This window comes from Drosophila subobscura, chromosome A (assembly GCF_008121235.1).
Source record: "Drosophila subobscura isolate 14011-0131.10 chromosome A, UCBerk_Dsub_1.0, whole genome shotgun sequence".
NCBI lineage: Eukaryota > Metazoa > Arthropoda > Insecta > Diptera > Drosophilidae > Drosophila > Drosophila subobscura.
In genome coordinates this window covers 16919825-16938061 of record NC_048530.1, presented here as the reverse complement: position 1 = coordinate 16938061, position 18237 = coordinate 16919825, and the positions used below count along the sequence as shown (strand labels likewise).

Here is an 18237-nt window from a genome sequence, read left to right as displayed (position 1 = left end):
GTTGCACTCTCGTAACGGTGCATTGCCATGCAAACGACAATGCTCGTGGATCTTGTCTGTCAAAGCACAAAACGCACACCAACAACAGAGTGTTTGTTGTCTCTTTTACAAGCAGAGTGGACTTAAACAGCTGGGTGGGCGAGAGAGCGGCAGAGTTGCACTCTCTTAACGGTGCATTGTCATGCAAACGACAATGCTCGTGGATTTTGCACACCAAAAGTCGAGTGTTGTCTCCCATCGTTAGTGATAGAAGAGCAGAACCAATAATTGCAACCAAAATATCTTTGAAAATAACAATTGTCTCTCTCTTTATTTGTGTATATATATATATGTAGAGTTTTATAATTCGCTTAGAGGGCAAACAACAATAACAAAAAGAAGGAAAACGAAATAATGGTTAGATTGCTTACAGCTTTAAAAGGGGATGGAAGAAGAGCTGCTGGCAAAAACTGAAAGCTGCTCACTCTCTGTCGCGCGAGGGGAAAACTTGAGGAACAGACAGACAGCCAGGCGTTTGGGCTTATTTTCTAGATTTCTAGAGTCGCAAATCAAACAAAAACTAAACAATCGAACGAACCAACGAACGAATGCTTTAACGTAGCAGATACATATGTAGTCTGAATGTGTGTGTGTGTGTGTGCATTATGTACATTTAGATTTAAAACAAGAAAAGACACTCACACATATGTAATGTATGTATCGTGTAACGTGTTTTGTGTGTGTACTATGTATATTTGTGGCTTTGTTGTTTTTGTTTCTTAATAGCCAGAAGCTCCAATCATTTTGCGTATCTGCTCGAAGGATAACCAGAAGGTAAGCGACCAGGGTGCCATTCGTATCCAGCAGGGCAGAAATCCCTTGTACAACGCTGGAAAACCCTCCTTGGCCACAGTTTGTCGCAGACAATCCACAGATCCACGATAGAGCAGACCGCTGAAAAGAGAAGAAGAACCAGAATCCATTAAAGATCGAAGCGAAAGGGAATCCTTTGGCGGCCACTTACTTTCCCTTGTTGTCTGTGGGCTGATTCATGATGCGCGTCTTCACCACATCCGCTGGTGTGCCCATAATGGCCGCCACAAAGCCCGCACACACGGAGGCCAGCACATGGACGGTGTGGCAGTCGGGCATCTGGAGTCGGTCCATAATTAGATGCTTGATCGTATCGTAGGTGGTCAGATCACCCAGATTGACCAGAGCGGCACGCTGTACATTCGGTATGCTGCCCTTCCACAGACCCTTGATGCCGCCACGTTGGACAATTTTACGGAAGGCATGACCGGCGCTATGGACGCGCGGCGGCTCACCCATCAGACGGCGCCGTCCCTCCATTTGGATCTGAACCTTGACTAGATCGGCGGGCGAGGCGAGCCACTGGGCAACGGCACCGGCTGTGACGCCGCACAAAGCGGACTTCCATATGGGCAATGCCTGGCTGCCGTTCTTCGTGAACTCCTTGCGCATCAGATCGTAGCTGCAGATGCGCACACCGCTGCAGTATAGAGAATGCGAATGCGAATTAAATACAAATGCAATTGGAGCCTGAAGGCTGCTGCTAGCAGAGTAGTCAGAGGATGCCACAGGCAAATGTGGATATGTGTGGATATACAATGAGAACTCTTTTAGTAGTTTTTTCTTCTTCTTTTTTTATTATTTTTTTTTTTTTTTTTTTGCCCACCTATAGACGACGTGTCTGTAGAGCGCCGGTGTCACGCCCTGCCACAATTTGAGGGCGCCCTCCTCGCGTGCAATGCCAAAGGCGGTGGCCACCATGCCGCGATATTGCATCTGGTTGGTAAATTGATTTGGTAATTGATTTTGGGTTTTTGTTTTGGTTTTGTATACATATATGGGGAGAGGTTTTGTTGCTGTAGTATTTTGTATACACTGAAACACGCACACACGTACACAGGAATAGTGTTGGAAATGCAAACAACAGGTAACGGGACATGGGCATGGGCATGGGTGGAAACATACAAATGGTTGAGGGATAAAGACATTAAGGATAAGGGATACAACCCATGGACTAAATATTAAATGTGGATTATCCAAGTGCTACTACGCTACGCGTTTTCGTCTTTCGTTTTTTGCGGTAAAGGGAAGGAATCTTATCTCACGTTACAGATACAGAGATTAGTGGGCAGCCGCAAGGTGTTAGTACATATATGTATGGAGTGTGCATGTGTGTGTGTGTGGGTGAGTATTAGAGGCAAGGCAAGACGAAACAGTGGCAGCAAGGATAAACCAAAGCCAGAGGCAGATACAAATACAAATACAGAGAAACAGACACAAACATATACAAAGAACAGAAACAGCAACAGAAACGGAGATCACATCAAAACCACAGAGCAACCCCACAAAAGGCAAGCAATATATGTATGTACAGACGGGGGGAGGAGTGTTTGCTGAACCTCAACAGGTTCTTACTCACATTGCCCTTGGCTCCTGGTGGAGCAAGAGTGCTGCCGCTTGTGGTAACTGGCGCTGCTGCCGCCTCGCCTTGTATCTGCAGTCGTGTCTTGGTCAGATCCAGGGGATATGTGGCCAGTTCGGCCACAGAGGCAGCCACCACAGAGACAATGTAGGTGCAGGCAAAGGAATCGGCATAATCGTACTTCACGGGTCGCAGCTGATGCCGTCCACTGGTGGAGCCTGAACCGACAGTTGTTGAGGATTCATCGCTGCCACTCGCACTGGCACTGGCACTTGGTTGCTGGCCTTGCGCTGTGTCTGTGGCCGAAGTCATGGCTTCAATCGGGGAGCAACTGCAACCAGAAGGAGCTCAAAAGTCAAACAACAAACGAGTGTCCGTAGGTGCCGCATACTCACACAACACTCAGCTGGCAGTGGGAAATGGCTACTTATTGGCTCCCCCCGTCTGAAGGTGCTGTGACCTGTTGATGGCCTGCCTGTATGCCTGCCTCTGTTGGGCGTTCAACTTTCACGCAGCTGCTGGCTGGCTGGCTGTGTGGCTGTGTTGGGCGTCCAGGAGTTGCTTATGCGCTGCCTTTGTTTGTTGTCCAACCGTATTGCTTCCGCACTGATTTTACATAATAACAACGGCAGCAGCAGCAGCAGCGGCAGCGTTTTGGCAACGATGTCAAATGGTGTGACAAAAAGAAGAAAAAAACAGAAGGGAAGGGAGCAACAACAAACTCAAATCGAATCGTAATCGTCTCGCGTTTTTCCCGCTCTATAACCACTCGGGGGCACGTCTTATCATGTTAGTTTCCACAGCTGACGACGCTGCTCTATTTATATCCTTTGGAATATATGTCGCGGTGCACTTATCAACTGTTTTACGAGTGAGGTGAGGCGCGGCGAGAAGCATCCAAAACAACAAAAATCACCAAAGAGGCGGCGGGACAACAACACAAATCAGCCGGTGCTGCCACCCCGTTGCAGTACTTAGGTTCAGACGGTATATTTTCTCGACAACTCCACGGTCACACTGCTCAAAACGCGGCAAAACTTTGCCGGCTTTTTAACAAAAAAAACAAACGCTGCTTTAAACTTAATTTGATTGAGATGCAGGCATTTTTGAAAACTGGAAAGTCTGGCGGTGGCAGCAGCAACTCCGGCAAAGCCCAAGGCGGGGCCGTGGAGCGTCGCAAGCCGCCGGCTCCATGGGTGGAGAAATAGTAAGTGCCATCGAGTTAGCCATGCAGATTGAATGTTTATTTATTGTTCATTTCAGCCGCCCACGAAGCGTTGACGATGTGGTCGAGCAGTCGGAGGTGGTGGCTGTGCTCCGGAAGTGTGTGGAGGGTGCCGATCTGCCCAATATGCTGCTCTACGGTCCGCCAGGCACGGGCAAGACGAGCACCATCCTGGCAGCAGCGCGCCAGATATTCGGCGACATGTACAAGGATCGCATACTCGAGCTGAACGCCTCCGATGAGCGTGGCATCAATGTGGTGCGCACCAAAATCAAGAACTTCTCCCAGCTGTCGGCCAGCCATGTGCGCCCCGATGGCCGCCCAGTGCCACCCTTCAAGATCATCATCCTGGACGAGGCCGACTCGATGACGCATGCCGCTCAGTCCGCGCTGCGCCGCACCATGGAGAAGGAGAGCAGCAGCACACGCTTCTGCCTCATCTGCAACTACGTCTCGCGCATCATTGTGCCCATCACATCGCGCTGCTCCAAGTTTCGCTTCAAGCCGCTCGGCGAGGAGAAGATCATTGCCCGCCTGCAGCACATTTGTGAGCTGGAGGGCGTCAAAATCGATCCAGATGCCTACAAGACAATTGTCAAGATATCCGGCGGCGATCTGCGTCGCGCCATAACCACGCTCCAGTCATGCTTCCGCCTCCAAGGCTCCGAGCACACCATCAACACCGCCGATCTGTTCGAAATGTCTGGCGTCATCCCTGACTACTATCTGGAGGATTTCATGGAGGTCTGCCGCTCAGGCAACTACGAGCGCCTCGAGCAATTTGTGCGTGAAATTGGCTACTCGGCGTACAGTGTGGGCCAAATGATGGACCAATTGGTGGAGTTTGTTGTCCATCACGCGACCCTAACCGATCCGCAGAAGGCAAAGATCTGCGAGAAGCTGGGCGTAAGTTAATGAATTGTTTGGAATCGTCGCAGCTTGGCTTATGCTTTGCTCTCCCCCCTTTGTTTTTGCAGGAATGCTGCTTCCGCTTGCAGGACGGTGGCTCCGAGTACTTGCAGATTATGGATCTTGGCTGCTGCATAATTCTGGCACTTAAATGAACCATCGGAACTCGTTTTTTGAAAATATATTTCTAATTGATTAATTTGTATTTCTGCTCGCTGCTCAGTTGGCTGCAAATTCGAACTCTTCCTCCTCGCGCTCACGCTTTACGCCCGAACTGACGCCGGCTGCACTGGTGGCACTGGTGCTCGGAATGCTGCCCACGGCCGCCGCATCGCTGTCCACTTCCATTTTCATGTCGCCACCCGAACTGGTGTCCGGCTTCGTGTCCGCATTGCCGGAGACATTCTTCGTCGTGGTCGTGAACTTGATGACGGGCTTGGGTATGGTCACCACCTGCTGCTTCGCCACCACAGAGTGGGCACGCTTCGGCCCATTGGCACTGGCCACGGGCTTCACGATGGTCTTCAATGAGCGCGATTCGAGAGCCGATTTGGGCATCTTCTTCGCCTGATTCGTGGCCCGCAACTTGTAGTTGACACCGGTGAGGCAGTAACGATCGGGCGGCAGACGCAGGCCGCAGTGCGGCTTAATCGGTGGCAGCGGCATGCTGTTGCGTATCTCTGCCACCTTCGACAGGGTATGGCGCGGCAATGGCCCGGTGAAGCTCTTGTCCAGCGCCATATCCGTGGCTAGGCGAACATCCTCCAGATCGATGGTCTTCTTGCGTGCATGATTCGCATACACCTTGGCATCGTCCAGAATGCAGGTCACATAGCCTGCAACAAATGTTGTTAAGTTTTGTCATTCCAATTGCACTTTTTGGCGGCTGCAGCACTTACGGAAGGTGAATTCCAGCAATTGGTTGACCACGCGTGGCTCATAGTCATGGATATTCTGCTCCTTCAGTATGGACATGATCACCTGCGCATCCTTCGGCACATGCTTGATCTGTGCATTGATCTTGGCCTTTTCAGATTTTTCGCTGGCCATTGTACAAAAACGAAAACAATTCTAAGACAAACAATATGTGAAGTGTGACCGAGGATGTATCGATAAAAATATACGGACAGACCCTCGGAAATATACCGAAATATACCCTTGCATTTTCCAAATATACTGTAAACATAAAGTGAATCTAAAATTTTGATGTTCAATTTGATATTTCTAGCTAGTTAGAATTCTTCGTGCTAAAACTATAATTTTATCCAATTTACCCATAAATTCTCCACAAGATTTGCTAGTTTTTACGACTGCCTTTTGTTGGAATGCTTACAAATTACGTTTAAAACAAAAAAGGTCAACCAACAAAAATAGCATAAAACAAGTATGGTTAGTGTGACCGCGGATGATGCAGTTAACCCACTCAATCCCACCTCTACATTAACATTCAGTCGTCTTGATTGTATCCGCATAACAGAATTATGTTTCTAAATTCTTCTTGGCCTTGCCATAAAATTCTTCCAGTTGGGTAGATTTCGTGAATATACTTATTTGCATATTCTCTGGTCCAAAATGGTTTAATCGCTCTTCTGTTCTGTTTATATTTCCACGATTGAAACTGACCAGCGACACTTTCCACACTTTGTTTATTTAATTAATTTTGACACCAGACGCCGCGATTAACGTAAGAAAACTTTTATTCATTAAACGTACAGATCTACATACAATATGCACTATACTTGGAAGACAAATTTGAAGCTTGTCGCGCATTACATTCATATACATTACACAATGGGTGGTGGTGTGGGGAAGGATCAGGTGTGGGGCGTAGGGCGTAGGTTGTGGCGTGAAACGGAAACTCTGTCAGCTTACGATTACATTGATTTCTCATTTGTTTTATAGTATTATTATTATTATTAATATAAGGCTACACATGTACTTTACATGCTACAATAAATTAACTCTTTATTGTTTTGTTGTCGTGTCTGTCTTTTTGTCTTTATTTTATTTTATTTTATCTTCCTTTCGTCTCCTTTAAAACATTCTTTAGGCGCCACTCAAGTTTTGCGCACCAAAAGCTTCGATGCAACCTCTTGACTCCAAGTTCCATCGAACCTAAATAGCTCTAGAGCTCTACAAAAAAAAAACCCGTTACATATTTATAGATTATCCGCTTCAGAATGTTGTAATTTTGTGTTAAAAACTCGGTGTCTTTGCGGGTATTTTGGACCCTAATTGCTCAAACATTTCTTCTTTCTTAGACGACGTGGGAGGACTGGCTACTGATTTTTGTCTTTCTTTCGTTTCGTTTCGTTGAATCCTTCCGTGACTGCTGATGCTTTCCTCTCCCCTCCCTTCCTTCTGCCGATCGATGCTCTCTTTACCTCGGGGAACTCTCCCTAGTCCTAATAGTTGTAGGGGCCATATTGCGAGCCATGGTAGTAGGGACCCGGATAGATCTGTGGCTGTGCATAATTGGCATACGGCGGATAAGGGGGCTGCTTCTGCGAGTACACTGCAAAGGAAGCAACAAAGATACGCATTAGTGTGGATTACAGACAGTCCGGCAGAGAGTCTTTGCTTACCAGGCATCAAATATTGCAGATTCAGTTGCTCCTCCTTCTCGCGCTCGTTGCGCAGACAGACGGCGGCACCCGACAGCAGAATGGCCGACAGCAGGCATGTCCCGATGCCAGCCCAGGCCACAATGTACGACCAGTCGTAGGCAATTTTTGTATTATCGCGAAGAACCTTTTGGAGATTACAGAATGTTCAAGGTTTCGCCTTAAAGGTTTATATTTTGCACTCTCTACACACCGTGTTCCACTGCTGAAAGTAATCCTCGCCAACGACCTTTTCCTTCTCAAAGAACTCCACGGTATGCCAGAGGCCCATGGCCCCGGCAGCCAAAAGGCACGTGACCAGCAACAATATCGATGTGGCTGTTATGGCGCCCGATGAGCGCTTCCAGCAGCCCGACAGGCCGGTCCAAAATGCACAGAATATTGTCACAAAACTAATTATGAACAGGGCAATGCAGGAGCGGGCCAAGTGCAGTCTCGATGTGGCGTCCTCGTTGGCAATTTTCTCATCCTCCGCCTGCGGAAAGTAGTCAATGTTCGAGCAGTGTGTCTCAATCGGTGACAGATATGTGGGCACTGAAAGGAATTCAAATCAGAGATTAATGTATGGCAGCTTAGCTCAGGTCTGTGTCTGTGTCTGTGCCTCTCCTTCCACTTACCTGCTGATGCCGGTGGCCGCTCCTTCGGATAACAAATGCGGAAGAGTCCACGTGTTCTCGTGTAGTAATAATACTTCGTGTTCATGTTGTACAGCAGCGACTCGGCATCCGAGTGCTTTGAGGCAAAGGCCTGCAATCAAACATAAAGTTCGACCAATCATTAGTCAAGGATTTCTAATAAAGCAAAGGTAAAGCGGTTGAGTCCTGTAAGGTTCCCAAAGATAAGTATTCGTCATGGCAGCTGAAGCGCTGGCACATCGATCGAGAGTGAGAAATCAAGAGTGACATTTAAACACGTTCCGCACGTTTCTCCATTGTTTGTGTTTCCCCCTGTTTTGTTTTTTTTCTTCTTTTCGGAATGCATTAAGCGTATGGGAAAACTCAAGGTTCTTCTCTGTATTTCTCGGGGTTTCTCTCATGCATTCAAAAGTACAGTGCGTTTCCACAACATAAGGCGTTGTTGGGAGACCGAACAGAACCAAGAGGCTTGCCTCTAAATTAAATCTTTAACAGATTTTCCGTTAGCCTGTTTGAAATCGGAGGCTGTAAGAATTTCTCATAACCGAAAGGATACACACATTTGTTGTTATCATCTTATGTTATCCCATAAATTATCAATCATCAATCACTAATTCACCATTCCCAAATCTCTTAATCATTCGTCTCATCGTCCAACATTTTCAGTATTCATTTTATACATTTTTTGTCAGAATCTCGCACGTAAAAGGTGCCTAATATTTCCCACAATCCAAAATATTATCACGTTTCACACGTCTTTGAAATTCTATAATTTCGGGGTCTCTCGCTGCTCTCTTACACAAAAAAAGAGAGCAAAGAGACGCCAAGAAAGAGAGAGAGAGAGAGAGAGAGAGAGAGAGACCCCCTAAAGACAGGTTTTTCATTCGCATTGCATTTTCATGATGAACAAAAAAACCAACAAAACCATAAAGAAAAATGAAAAATGAAAAAAGAAAAGCAGGAGAAGCGGAGGAACGAGTCAAGAAACGTGTTTGAGTTTATGGTATGTCCGGTACGGTACGGTACGGCACTCAAACAAATCAACAATGGAGGAAATACCGAACCGAAAAAGAGCAAACCGCACACCCAGAGAAAACCAACAACAAAAAGAGACCTACAATTTTAATATTTATCAATCAAATGTAGTCCGGGAGTAAAGATTGTACAAAATAAACTCTTTTCCCTCACATTTTGGCAAATATTTGATAAAAATGTATTTTAAATTACAATTAAATCAATTTTTAATTGAAATTGTAATATTTTAAATGTGAATTCCACTTGCCATGCAAATGTTTTTCTCTCAGTGCAGCGTTGACCCACTCCAAAAGGGGGCGCTGCTGCCACCGCTGCTCGGACTGAGAAACATTTCAGTCTTTCAGTCGTTGTTGCTGTTGATTTTTCTCTCTTTTTCAAATCTTTTGGGTGTTATGTAAATTTGGGAAATAATTTTCGCTTGCATAATGCTGTGTCGGGGGCCTCCTCCTTCTGCTCTTTTTTTGATTAGTGCCCAATGCCCAGTGCCCCATGCCACACAGCTCTCCTCTCTCTGCCACGCATTTGGTAACTTTCTTATGAAAGTCGTCGCTGGGTAATTAAGGGCCAGCGCCCAGCGCCACCTTTTCCTTCCTTCCATGCAATCGAAGAGAGTTGCGAAAAGGGGGGGAAATGCATTCAAGTATGAAAGAAAACAACTTGCAAAGACGAAAAACAAAGCAAAATATTAAGAAATCAGTCGTGTGTGCCGGAGGCAGAGAGATCCCCATGCCCAGACTCTGTGGCGACTCCTGTTTGAAGCAAACTGCTGCAGAGAGAGCATTTGGAAATTGATTTAATCGGTTGGTTAAGTGGATTAATCTAGCATTCATCGCCCACAAAGTTATGGCATTTTGTGGAGGGGCTACGCATGACAGGGAACTCCTCTAAACGACATTAACTATGTGGCAGAGTCCATGGATTGTGATAAGTGCCGAAAATCTAGGGAAAATCTCTACCAAAAAGCAGCTGTGAGACGTCTGTGGGGGCATTGGCAAAATGTAGAAAATAAATATTTAATGTTTAATATTTTTGATGCCTTTCTCTGATTTATTGTCTGACTTATTGAGGCGCAGATCTATTCAGTTGCTCCATTTCTGAATCGACAGTTGGCATCAAATCTTCTTCAGTTGAAAACTCAATTCAATGTTTAACCACAAAAATGCTCTCTCTTCGCATTCCCAAATTGCCAGCACGTATCCGCGAGTGATCGGCGGAAATACAGCGCTTCCAATTCCAATTCCAATTTCAATTTCAATTCCAATTCCGATCTGCAGGCATGGGCGGCGCTCTGTTCAGCACGAGCATGTCGCTGCCACAGCCACAGCCGCAGCCACAAGTATTTTTATGACACCCAAGCGAAAAACTAGTTTTCAGCTTTGGGCTGGGAAGGGGAAGCCGGCCCAGGCCCAGGCCCACCAGCCCACCAGCCACCCAGCTACCTCCCCCTGAAGCAACACCTGGCGACTTCGACGACGACTACGACGACGACGGATGTCGGTGATTAGCCAATCGGAGTGGGTCGCTTGTGAAGCAGGGGGGGTAGGGGGGTAGGGGGCCAAAACCAGCCACAAGTTCCAAGTGCCAGGCCAGGCCAGGCCAGGCCAGGCCCAAGTGGCTGCCAAACTGGATGTCTCTCTGTGTCTGTGTGTCTCGGGGGTTCTGCAGTGCAGCAGCAGCAGGATGCCAGATGCCAGTTATGGGCGCCCCTCCTTGCTGTCCATCCCTACGCCACTGGCTTTTCAACATTCCAGCTGCTGGCTGGCTGCTGGCTGGCTGGCTGCTGGCAAAACGCGCTCAAGTCAAGGCCGCGCGACTTCTACCCACAAGATGAATTTGTCAGAATTTGTGTTCGGAAATTCAATTGCGTTTCGTTAAGTGTGTGTGCGTGTGTGTGTGTGTGGGCGTGGCCACCAGAAATCTTAGTCTCTAAATCTGCAGAGAAATATCTCTCTGGGGGCATGAGATTTCAATAAATGAATAATTTATTTGCTGATGAAATGCAACAGAAAAAACACAATGACAAACAATTTCCAGACGGATTTTAGTGCAAGGAAAATATCTCTCTCTAGACGGTTTTCGATTTCGATTTTAAGGGAATTCAATGCCCCAAAGAAACATAAGAGGAAGTCTCTGTTTGTCTCTTGTTTATGCATTGAAAAAATCAAAGCCTAAAGGGTATGCCCTCAGTCGTGAACCCGAAACCGACGCTGCTTTTAGTTTCAAAAAAAAAACAAAACAAGAAATGCTCGTGGGAGCCGCGACATTGAGGCACAGACGACGAGCAGTAGTTGTAGATTTTTATTTGCTTGTTGGCTTAATTTCATTCGATGGCTCTTCTGCTCCGCCGCACCTCTGTTTGCACTTTGGCCCACACACTGCGGCGGCGTCGGCGACTTCTCCTCAAGTCGTTCGGCAGCGTAATTATGGCCAGAAAGCAGGCAAAAAGAGAAGCTTAATAAGTTGTAAAAATATCAAATAAAAATCAAGTATTAACACAAATAGAACTAAAAGCCATGCGGAAGTTGCTGCAAAGTGATACAAAAAATATAACACACGAGAAGCTCGTTGGAGAGAAACCTGAAACTCCTCTGATTGAAATCAAATGATTTGTTTATTGAACACGAAACGTGTAGTGGGTTGGGGGCAGCGGGCAGCGGGGGGGAGCACAAATACAACACAAAATACTTGCGACGATTAACGCTAGAAATTTTTGTGTTTGCTTTGGGCGCTTGATCGTCGCTTGGCTTGGCTTTGGTCGGTGGGGGGGGAAGAGCGAGAAAGCGACAGCAGCAGCTTCGCCAGGCGTTGTGTTCGAATGAATCGCACGCTCAAATGGTCCGGAATAATGATGGATCTCTGGAGTCTAAGTCTCTGAATCTCTTTGAGAAATCGCGCATGCGGATAATTGGAAAACAACAACAAAAACTAGTGCTTAAAACACTTGTTCCGGGGACCTGATTATATGGAGATACACTTCAGGCAAGAATCAAGAAACACACTCAAAGAAATGCTTTGAAATAATCCCTCCGCGGTAAATGATTTATAATAATTTGTAATAATTCCCCCACAGATTGATGGCGCATCTCCCACTCCAATGATGACTGAATTTGTCTCTCTCCCTCTCTGCATCTGTCATCCCATGTCCCCGAAGCTTTAGCTGTAGTTGATTTTTATTTCCATTTGCTGACATCATGTGAAATTCCAAATTGGTAAATCACCTTCAATTCCCCCATCCATCCATCGATTCTGTTTATTGTGTTGCTGTATCAAAGCTTGGGAATTAGCATAAAGTGAATTGCATTTGGCTCTCTGACTCTGTCTCTGGCTCTGACTCCGACTCTGTGCCAACAATTTCCATACCCATTCCCCTTTGTAATGTGAAACCGGTGTTTGAAAGGGCGTCCAAGTGGAGCCCCCATAGATATTCCATAAATGAGAAATATTATCCTAGTCTGTGCGGAAGAGTATTCAAAATTTGTTGTATCCTTTCGCTGTTGCATCGTTCACCTTGGGTAAATAACGTCCTTTTTTGGAGGGCCAGTCACTGGATGACCTTCTGACTTCATTTAATTTTTGTCTGCTTTATAAATACTCTAACAATTACTCGTCTGTTGTGTGGAGAGGGAGAAAGGCAATTAGAAATTAGAGTTAAGGTAGAGCTGGAGGAGAAATGAGAAAATGAAATCTTCTTGGGGCGTTTCGAGGCTTAATTAACTATGGAATTAACATGTGTTGTGTGTGTTCCAAGTGGCGGCTTCTGCCACCAATTTCTGCTGCAATCAAATCTAAATTGTGGTGGAGTTGGTGTTGGTGTTGGTGTCGGAGTCGGAGTCCGGGGCAAGGCGCTTACTCAGCGTAAAAGCACAACACGAGATTCATTCATGGAAAGCAGCCAAAAAGGCAGCTCCAGCGCCAGCAGCCCCACAAAGTGGTGGAAAATGGCAAGTCAGCAAGCCAAGTGGCTTTTCATTTGATATTTTCATGGGTTTTCTTCATGGGTTTTTATTTTTATTTTTTTTTTTATAAGCCAAGACAAGAAAACGTCTCCAAATCCGACAAAAAATGAATTGAAATACAAGAAATGACGATTGAAAAAAATGAAACGAAAGAAAAGACAGTCAGCAAATACAATGAAAGATCAAATATATGCAATGAAGACATGTGTACATATGTACATACAATACATACATATGTACATATATGAAGAAGGGTTTTCTCTTTTCAATCCACGATCCACGATCCACTGGGAGCCGCAGCCGAAGGCAAAGAGCCAAAAGTCAGAGACGAGACGCGACGAGGGAGGCCAAAACGCAGTTTCATCAAATTGGCTTTTGGTTGCTCCGTGCCATGGGTGCTCCGGGGATTCCAAAGCGCGAGAGTCCCGTCCCCCAGAAACCCTCTCCCCTCACGCCACTCCCCTACCCCTACGCCACTCCTCAAACTCTAAGAAAAAAACAAGAAAAGAAAGAAAAATACCAGACCCACAACAGCAGGGATCCATACGAATAGATGGATACCCTTTACAATAAAAATGTTTGAAAAACAAAACCTTATTCGAAAGGAACAAGTAGAAATTATTATAAAATGAGTGAATACATTTTTTGTTTGGTATTTTGGGTTGTGTTGCGAGTTGAAAGAACTTTTAAGAGACACAAAACATGAACCCAAGCCCACTGTGCTCGAGTGGTGCAACCTTTGTGTCTTAGCTGAAATACCCTCTCTTTAAGGGGTATGCAACGCAACAAAACAAAACAAAACAGAAAACAGAAAACCAACAACAACAAATGCGATGGAAGAAACAGAGAAACACATCAACTTAGGGCCGCCGAACCGAGAGTCGGAGCCAAAAGCAAAAACCGGGCAACCAGCCGCATACCAATTTTGAGTCGTCGTTGTCTCGAAAACGTGAATCGAGTGAAAACTCAACGCGAAAACCCGTTTGGGGCAGCAGCGACAGCTCTTTGGATTGCCAGAAGGTGGGGAGGGGAATAGGATGGGATGGATACAAAAGATACAAAATCCAAAGCCAAAGGCAAAGCCACCATTTGGCTTAAGACAAAACAAAAATACCAGAGAGACAGAGACAGAGAGAGCGAGAGAGAGGGAGAGAGAGAGGCAAGCGGAAGGTATCGAGTACACAGATAACGAATGAAGGAAGAATGAAGACGGGAAGACCAAAAGTGCTTGAACTTTGTTGCAGCAGCAGCAACAGCAACAGGATGGAGATCTGTTTAAGGGATCTTCAATTAATGAAAGATTTTCCAGATCTATTGGCTCTTGTTCGTCCTATAATAAGTTTTCGTTACTCTGCTAGAAACTTGATTTTGCTTCTGTATCCATTTTTCTGATCTTTTGGTGCACTTCCTTTGGAAAAGCTACTCAAATAAATCATCAAAATAAGATAATTTCATCTCAAAAAGAGAAGCAGAAGTGTACTCAGATTCTCACTCTTCTACAATCCTCAGCACGTATCCTCCAGGCTCCATCCAATATCTGTCTAGAACCCAGTAATTTTTGTCATGTTTTGTCTGTCTTGCTTCTACCTTAATGATATCGTCTCTTTCTCCATCCAAAAAACCTTTCAACCTTCCCAAGGGATGGATGCACTTGTCAAAAGTGGCAGGAGGATTGGATGGTTTCCTGTTCTCTTGCTACAGGTAGAAGATGGGCAATTGAGCAGAGAAATAGGAGGCGGAGAGTAGGAGCTCCAATTACCTGCTGCTGCTGCTCGCTTGCATTTCGGGCCACTTCAAAAGGTTCAAGTTCCAATCGATTAAGGGCGGAAACCCCAGACAGCGAGGTCAAAAGGTAAATGAATATGAAAATTCCCATCATTCCCTCCGATTAATTCTAATGGCTTTATAAATGATCTTTCTCTCTCTCCGCCCAGAGGGGGGCATGGGGATCTGGTAAGAGCTATCTCTTTTGCAGATTATCCATCAGATCTCAAGCGGCGGCTTCGGCGGCGTCAAAACTTTCAGTGGAGACGTCAACGACGAAGACAGTGGAAGCTTCACAGTCGGAAACGTGCAAATATTTTCAGCACACATTTTGGAGTCTATTTTTTTTTGTATAAACTTGTTTCGGAATGCGAATGGTATGCACGATCACGCCTCACACTCTCTCTCGCTCTCCCTCTCTGGCTCTCCTTCTAACGTTCTCTCTGTCTCGGTTTCTGCCTCTTTCTCACTCGACAATTGCACCTACAAGCAGCGCAGCAGCAGCGACCGTTAATTGTTGCCTGCGTGTGCGTGTCCGTGCATGTACGAACATGCAAAATGGGAAATTATGATGAGGGTGGGGAGCGGGGGGCTCTGTCGTGGCTTCTGCTTCTTTCTTTTATTTCCCATTCATCGTTGCGCTGCTGTTGCTTCTGCCGCCCCGGGGAGTCTCGTCTTCAGAGCCCGTCGCGTTTGGCTTGGCTAAGCGCTCGCGTAGAAAGTTTTAACGTTAACGTAGCGGCCGTTGCCCACCGTCCTCTCCCCACCACCTGCACACACTCCTCTAGCCGTATTCCCACTCTCCCTCCCTCCCCCACCACACAGACGGGTGTTGCCGTTGTTGTTGTCGGTATGTTTGCTTTCGACCTTTCTTCTTTGCTCACACTCCGCCATGCCCTTATTTTCTTTTGGCTGAAGCGACTGTTACTGTTACCCACCGTTTGCTGCTGCCTCTGTTGCTGCCCGCTGCCTGCGCTTCTGATTTTGCCTGCCTCTTGCCTTTGCCTTGCCACAGTGGGCCACACGCGCATACAACTGCTTGTGTGCCATGCAAATATGTACACATGCATGGATGTGTACCCGACAATTGTTGGATTATTAAGAGATTGATATGCTTCTTGGAATAAATGGAGATTAGCCGTAGATTACTGAGATCACATATTTTGTTGGTGTCAAATGCACCCACTGTAACCGATGCACTCTCCTCTTTGAATTCGGCAAAAGAGAACAACGCTAGGCAGCAGCTTCATTTCAACCTTCCACTAAAATGGACGTTGGCAGTACTTTTTTTGTATACTGTTTCTTATGCACTTCACCCACTGTAACGCTGCGGCAGAAGACAGCCAGAGATGCACCGTTTTTGGTATATTTTAGACCCCCGCCCATGCAGATCTGTGCTAGGGGGGATGGGAGGCTGGGGGCGTCTTCGTGTTGTTGGTGGTACTAACCTGTATCTGATTGCGCCAGACATCGTAGTGCAGCCAGTTGTCCGTGGAGAAGGCAATGGCCAGCAGAGCGGTGGCGATAATCGCACAGATCGTCGCTATCGACAGTGTTACCGCCGAGCAGGGCATTCTGGATGCGTTACTTTTGGTTTGACTCGCTAGTTAACTAGATGCTACCTTTGATTTTCCAAACCGAAAAACCAAAGTCCCGAAAGACGAACAAAAATACAACTGTTGTTCACTTTTTATTCTCCTTCTTCTTCCTCTTCTGCTTTGCGTTCTTCTCCTGCTACTTCTTTTCACAGCTAGCTTCTGCTTCTCTTTTTGTGCTGCCAGCAACCAGTTTTGCAGCGGCAGCGACGACGACACAGAAAAAAATGTTCGAAAAAAAATAATAATTTAGCAACGGGGCAGCAGGTAACACACTCGTACAGGTTCCAGGTACACGCGCACACACTGACACACTGGTTAACACTCGCGCCGGAAACAAGTTAGCTAAGTTAACCAAGACCCAAGACACGATCGCCGTTGCTTCGTTGATCGCGACAGTTTTGTTAATGTTTCACGAACGGGACTTGGGTTGTGGGTTCTGGGCCGGCAAGGTCGTTTTCAAATGAGCGCGCCTGCAAATGTAGCTAGGCAACAAACGTGTGTTGCTGGGAAAGAAAGAAGGTATGGACAACAAGCAATGCCACCCAGAAAATGCAACGCATGCACTGTATAATCCACCCCGCTTTTCAACATACCATGTAGTTATTGCTGGTCAAACACGGTAAGGTGAGGCTGGCAGGGGCCTTAAAATGTTGCAGGACCGATTCTACAAATGGTGCATACCTAGCCACTCATTTTTGCGCATCTCTCCTCTGCTCAGCAACTTTTATGCTGCCGAGCTACAGGTAAATGTTGCTGGATGCAAATACAAACAACACAAGCAACGAACGTGGTTTTTGGTTACCCTTTGCAGTGGGCATGATGATTTGGCCATATGTTTGCATTGCACATAGATGTATATCAAGTAACACAATTCTTGGTTTTGAAGGAAATTTATATGTATGCCTGAACACCTAAAATGTTCAAGGGTATCAAAGGTTTCATTCCCCGCGAGAGCATTATTTTCTTGTTATAGCTGTACATGCATGTGTTTCTTATGCATGAATGTGTGCGTGCGTTGGTGGACGGGAAGGTAGGACGATAGAACAGTGGCGTCCACTTGAAATGGTGGTCCACAGTGGTGTCCACTTGTAAAGGGAGTCCTATAGAAATGTAAATCCTATGTCCCATGGATCGCACACCACTCGTACTGCTGTTGGAGAACTATTGTGAGAACTGTGTAACTATTGTATTCTTAATGTAAATGATATTTCTGGATGTGATTGATATTTCTGTGAAATGTCAACCTTATGGCCGTGGAATGGAAGTTTGTCGTACACTGGGGGAAAAACATTGTTTACATATTGTGTGTGTGGCGAAGCAGCTGTCGAATATATGTATTTAACAATTATATGCCACATGCATATTAATGTTTGTACATTTGTACTGCAATATGCAGTTTTGCTCCAAAGGTTTCTCAGGAAAAACGAAATCAAAACAGATCTATGTATGTATGTATTAACAAGTGTTCCTACCATAAAGCGGCTTTCCAAATAATTGTTGCATGTATTGTTATATTCGAGTACTATAGCTTATGGTAGCTAATGTTCAATTTGTTCAGAAGATATAATAAATTCATTTTCTGAACCACCCGCTGCTAATCAAGGCAAGTTTCGCTCAGTGCAGGGCCAAAGATGCTGCGTCTGTGCACTGCCGCAGGTAAGCGCAAAAATGTTCATGTTTTGGTGTGTGTGTGTGTGTGTGTGCTTGTGTGCGGAATCTGTTGACTTTTGTTGTTACTGTTTGTCCATTTATGTTTGGGTTTTTCTCAATTGCATTTTAGGGCGCGCTCTCGACTGCTGCCCCTCTCCCTTTACCACTCCCACATGATGCATGTGCGTGCATGTTTGTGGAAATTGAAAAATTACCTAAATAGCCATAAAGAATATCGATGCACACATGTAGATTGCAGGCATGCGGATGTGTGTGTGTGTTTGTTTGTATTGTCTATGTAATCGGATCGCAATGGTATGGCAAGGCCACTTTTGAATCTCAATTGCTGGTCAAAATCTCGAGTGCAGGGCCGCCGGCTATGGGCAAATCAAAAATATACATAAATA

At 45.9% G+C, this 18237-nt stretch overlaps 4 protein-coding genes across 6 annotated transcripts; 1 reads left to right on the top strand and 3 right to left on the bottom strand.

Annotated features, from left to right (window-relative positions):
- Positions 1–336: 336 nt before the first annotated feature.
- On the bottom strand, positions 337–14584 carry LOC117903864 (mitochondrial uncoupling protein 4). 3 transcript variants are annotated; one of them, XM_034816352.1, is made up of 5 exons: positions 14578–14584; positions 2432–2462; positions 1679–1788; positions 1004–1492; positions 338–933 (listed from the first exon to the last, which is right to left on the bottom strand). In XM_034816352.1, exons 3-5 carry the CDS (start codon positions 1786–1788, stop codon positions 759–761), a joined length of 774 nt encoding a protein of 257 aa, XP_034672243.1. In that variant the 5' UTR covers positions 2432–2462; positions 14578–14584; the 3' UTR covers positions 338–758. The 3 variants fall into 3 exon arrangements, with proteins under 3 accessions (XP_034672244.1, XP_034672243.1, XP_034672242.1); XM_034816351.1 differs by lacking the exon at positions 14578–14584 and adding an exon at positions 2830–3337 and having other exon boundaries at positions 2432–2765; XM_034816353.1 differs by lacking the exons at positions 1679–1788; positions 14578–14584 and having other exon boundaries at positions 337–933; positions 2432–2551.
- On the top strand, positions 3444–4773 carry LOC117903865 (replication factor C subunit 2). The gene is made up of 3 exons (XM_034816355.1): positions 3444–3641; positions 3698–4565; positions 4637–4773. Exons 1-3 carry the CDS (start codon positions 3529–3531, stop codon positions 4721–4723), a joined length of 1068 nt encoding a protein of 355 aa, XP_034672246.1. The 5' UTR covers positions 3444–3528; the 3' UTR covers positions 4724–4773.
- On the bottom strand, positions 4734–5663 carry LOC117903870 (transcription initiation factor TFIID subunit 9). The gene is made up of 2 exons (XM_034816360.1): positions 5468–5663; positions 4734–5404 (listed from the first exon to the last, which is right to left on the bottom strand). The coding sequence occupies exons 1-2, from the start codon at positions 5616–5618 to the stop codon at positions 4788–4790; spliced, it is 768 nt and encodes a 255-aa protein (XP_034672251.1). The 5' UTR covers positions 5619–5663; the 3' UTR covers positions 4734–4787.
- LOC117903869 lies at positions 6248–16601 on the bottom strand. The gene is made up of 5 exons (XM_034816359.1): positions 16031–16601; positions 7810–7939; positions 7386–7726; positions 7154–7319; positions 6248–7083 (listed from the first exon to the last, which is right to left on the bottom strand). The coding sequence occupies exons 1-5, from the start codon at positions 16154–16156 to the stop codon at positions 6974–6976; spliced, it is 873 nt and encodes a 290-aa protein (XP_034672250.1). The 5' UTR covers positions 16157–16601; the 3' UTR covers positions 6248–6973.
- Positions 16602–18237: the final 1636 nt, after the last annotated feature.

Bases quoted from the DNA above. Each gene is read 5' to 3' on its own strand.
- LOC117903864 (XM_034816351.1), bottom strand. From the start codon at position 2,746: ATGACTTCGGCCACAGACACAGCGCAAGGCCAGCAACCAAGTGCCAGT. The intron at 1,789-2,431 runs GTGAGTAAGAAC...TTTACCAACCAG, and splicing joins CACCAGGAGCCAAGGGCAAT to ATGCAATATCGCGGCATGGT. The intron at 1,493-1,678 runs GTGGGCAAAAAA...TCTATACTGCAG, and splicing joins TACAGACACGTCGTCTATAG to CGGTGTGCGCATCTGCAGCT.
- LOC117903869 (XM_034816359.1), bottom strand. From the start codon at position 16,156: ATGCCCTGCTCGGCGGTAACACTGTCGATAGCGACGATCTGTGCGATT. The intron at 7,940-16,030 runs GTTAGTACCACC...GTTTGATTGCAG, and splicing joins TCTGGCGCAATCAGATACAG to GCCTTTGCCTCAAAGCACTC. The intron at 7,727-7,809 runs GTAAGTGGAAGG...AATTCCTTTCAG, and splicing joins GCGGCCACCGGCATCAGCAG to TGCCCACATATCTGTCACCG.
- LOC117903870 (XM_034816360.1), bottom strand. From the start codon at position 5,618: ATGGCCAGCGAAAAATCTGAAAAGGCCAAGATCAATGCACAGATCAAG. The intron at 5,405-5,467 runs GTAAGTGCTGCA...CATTTGTTGCAG, and splicing joins ATTGCTGGAATTCACCTTCC to GCTATGTGACCTGCATTCTG.
- LOC117903865 (XM_034816355.1), top strand. From the start codon at position 3,529: ATGCAGGCATTTTTGAAAACTGGAAAGTCTGGCGGTGGCAGCAGCAAC. The intron at 3,642-3,697 runs GTAAGTGCCATC...TGTTCATTTCAG, and splicing joins GCTCCATGGGTGGAGAAATA to CCGCCCACGAAGCGTTGACG. The intron at 4,566-4,636 runs GTAAGTTAATGA...TTGTTTTTGCAG, and splicing joins AGATCTGCGAGAAGCTGGGC to GAATGCTGCTTCCGCTTGCA.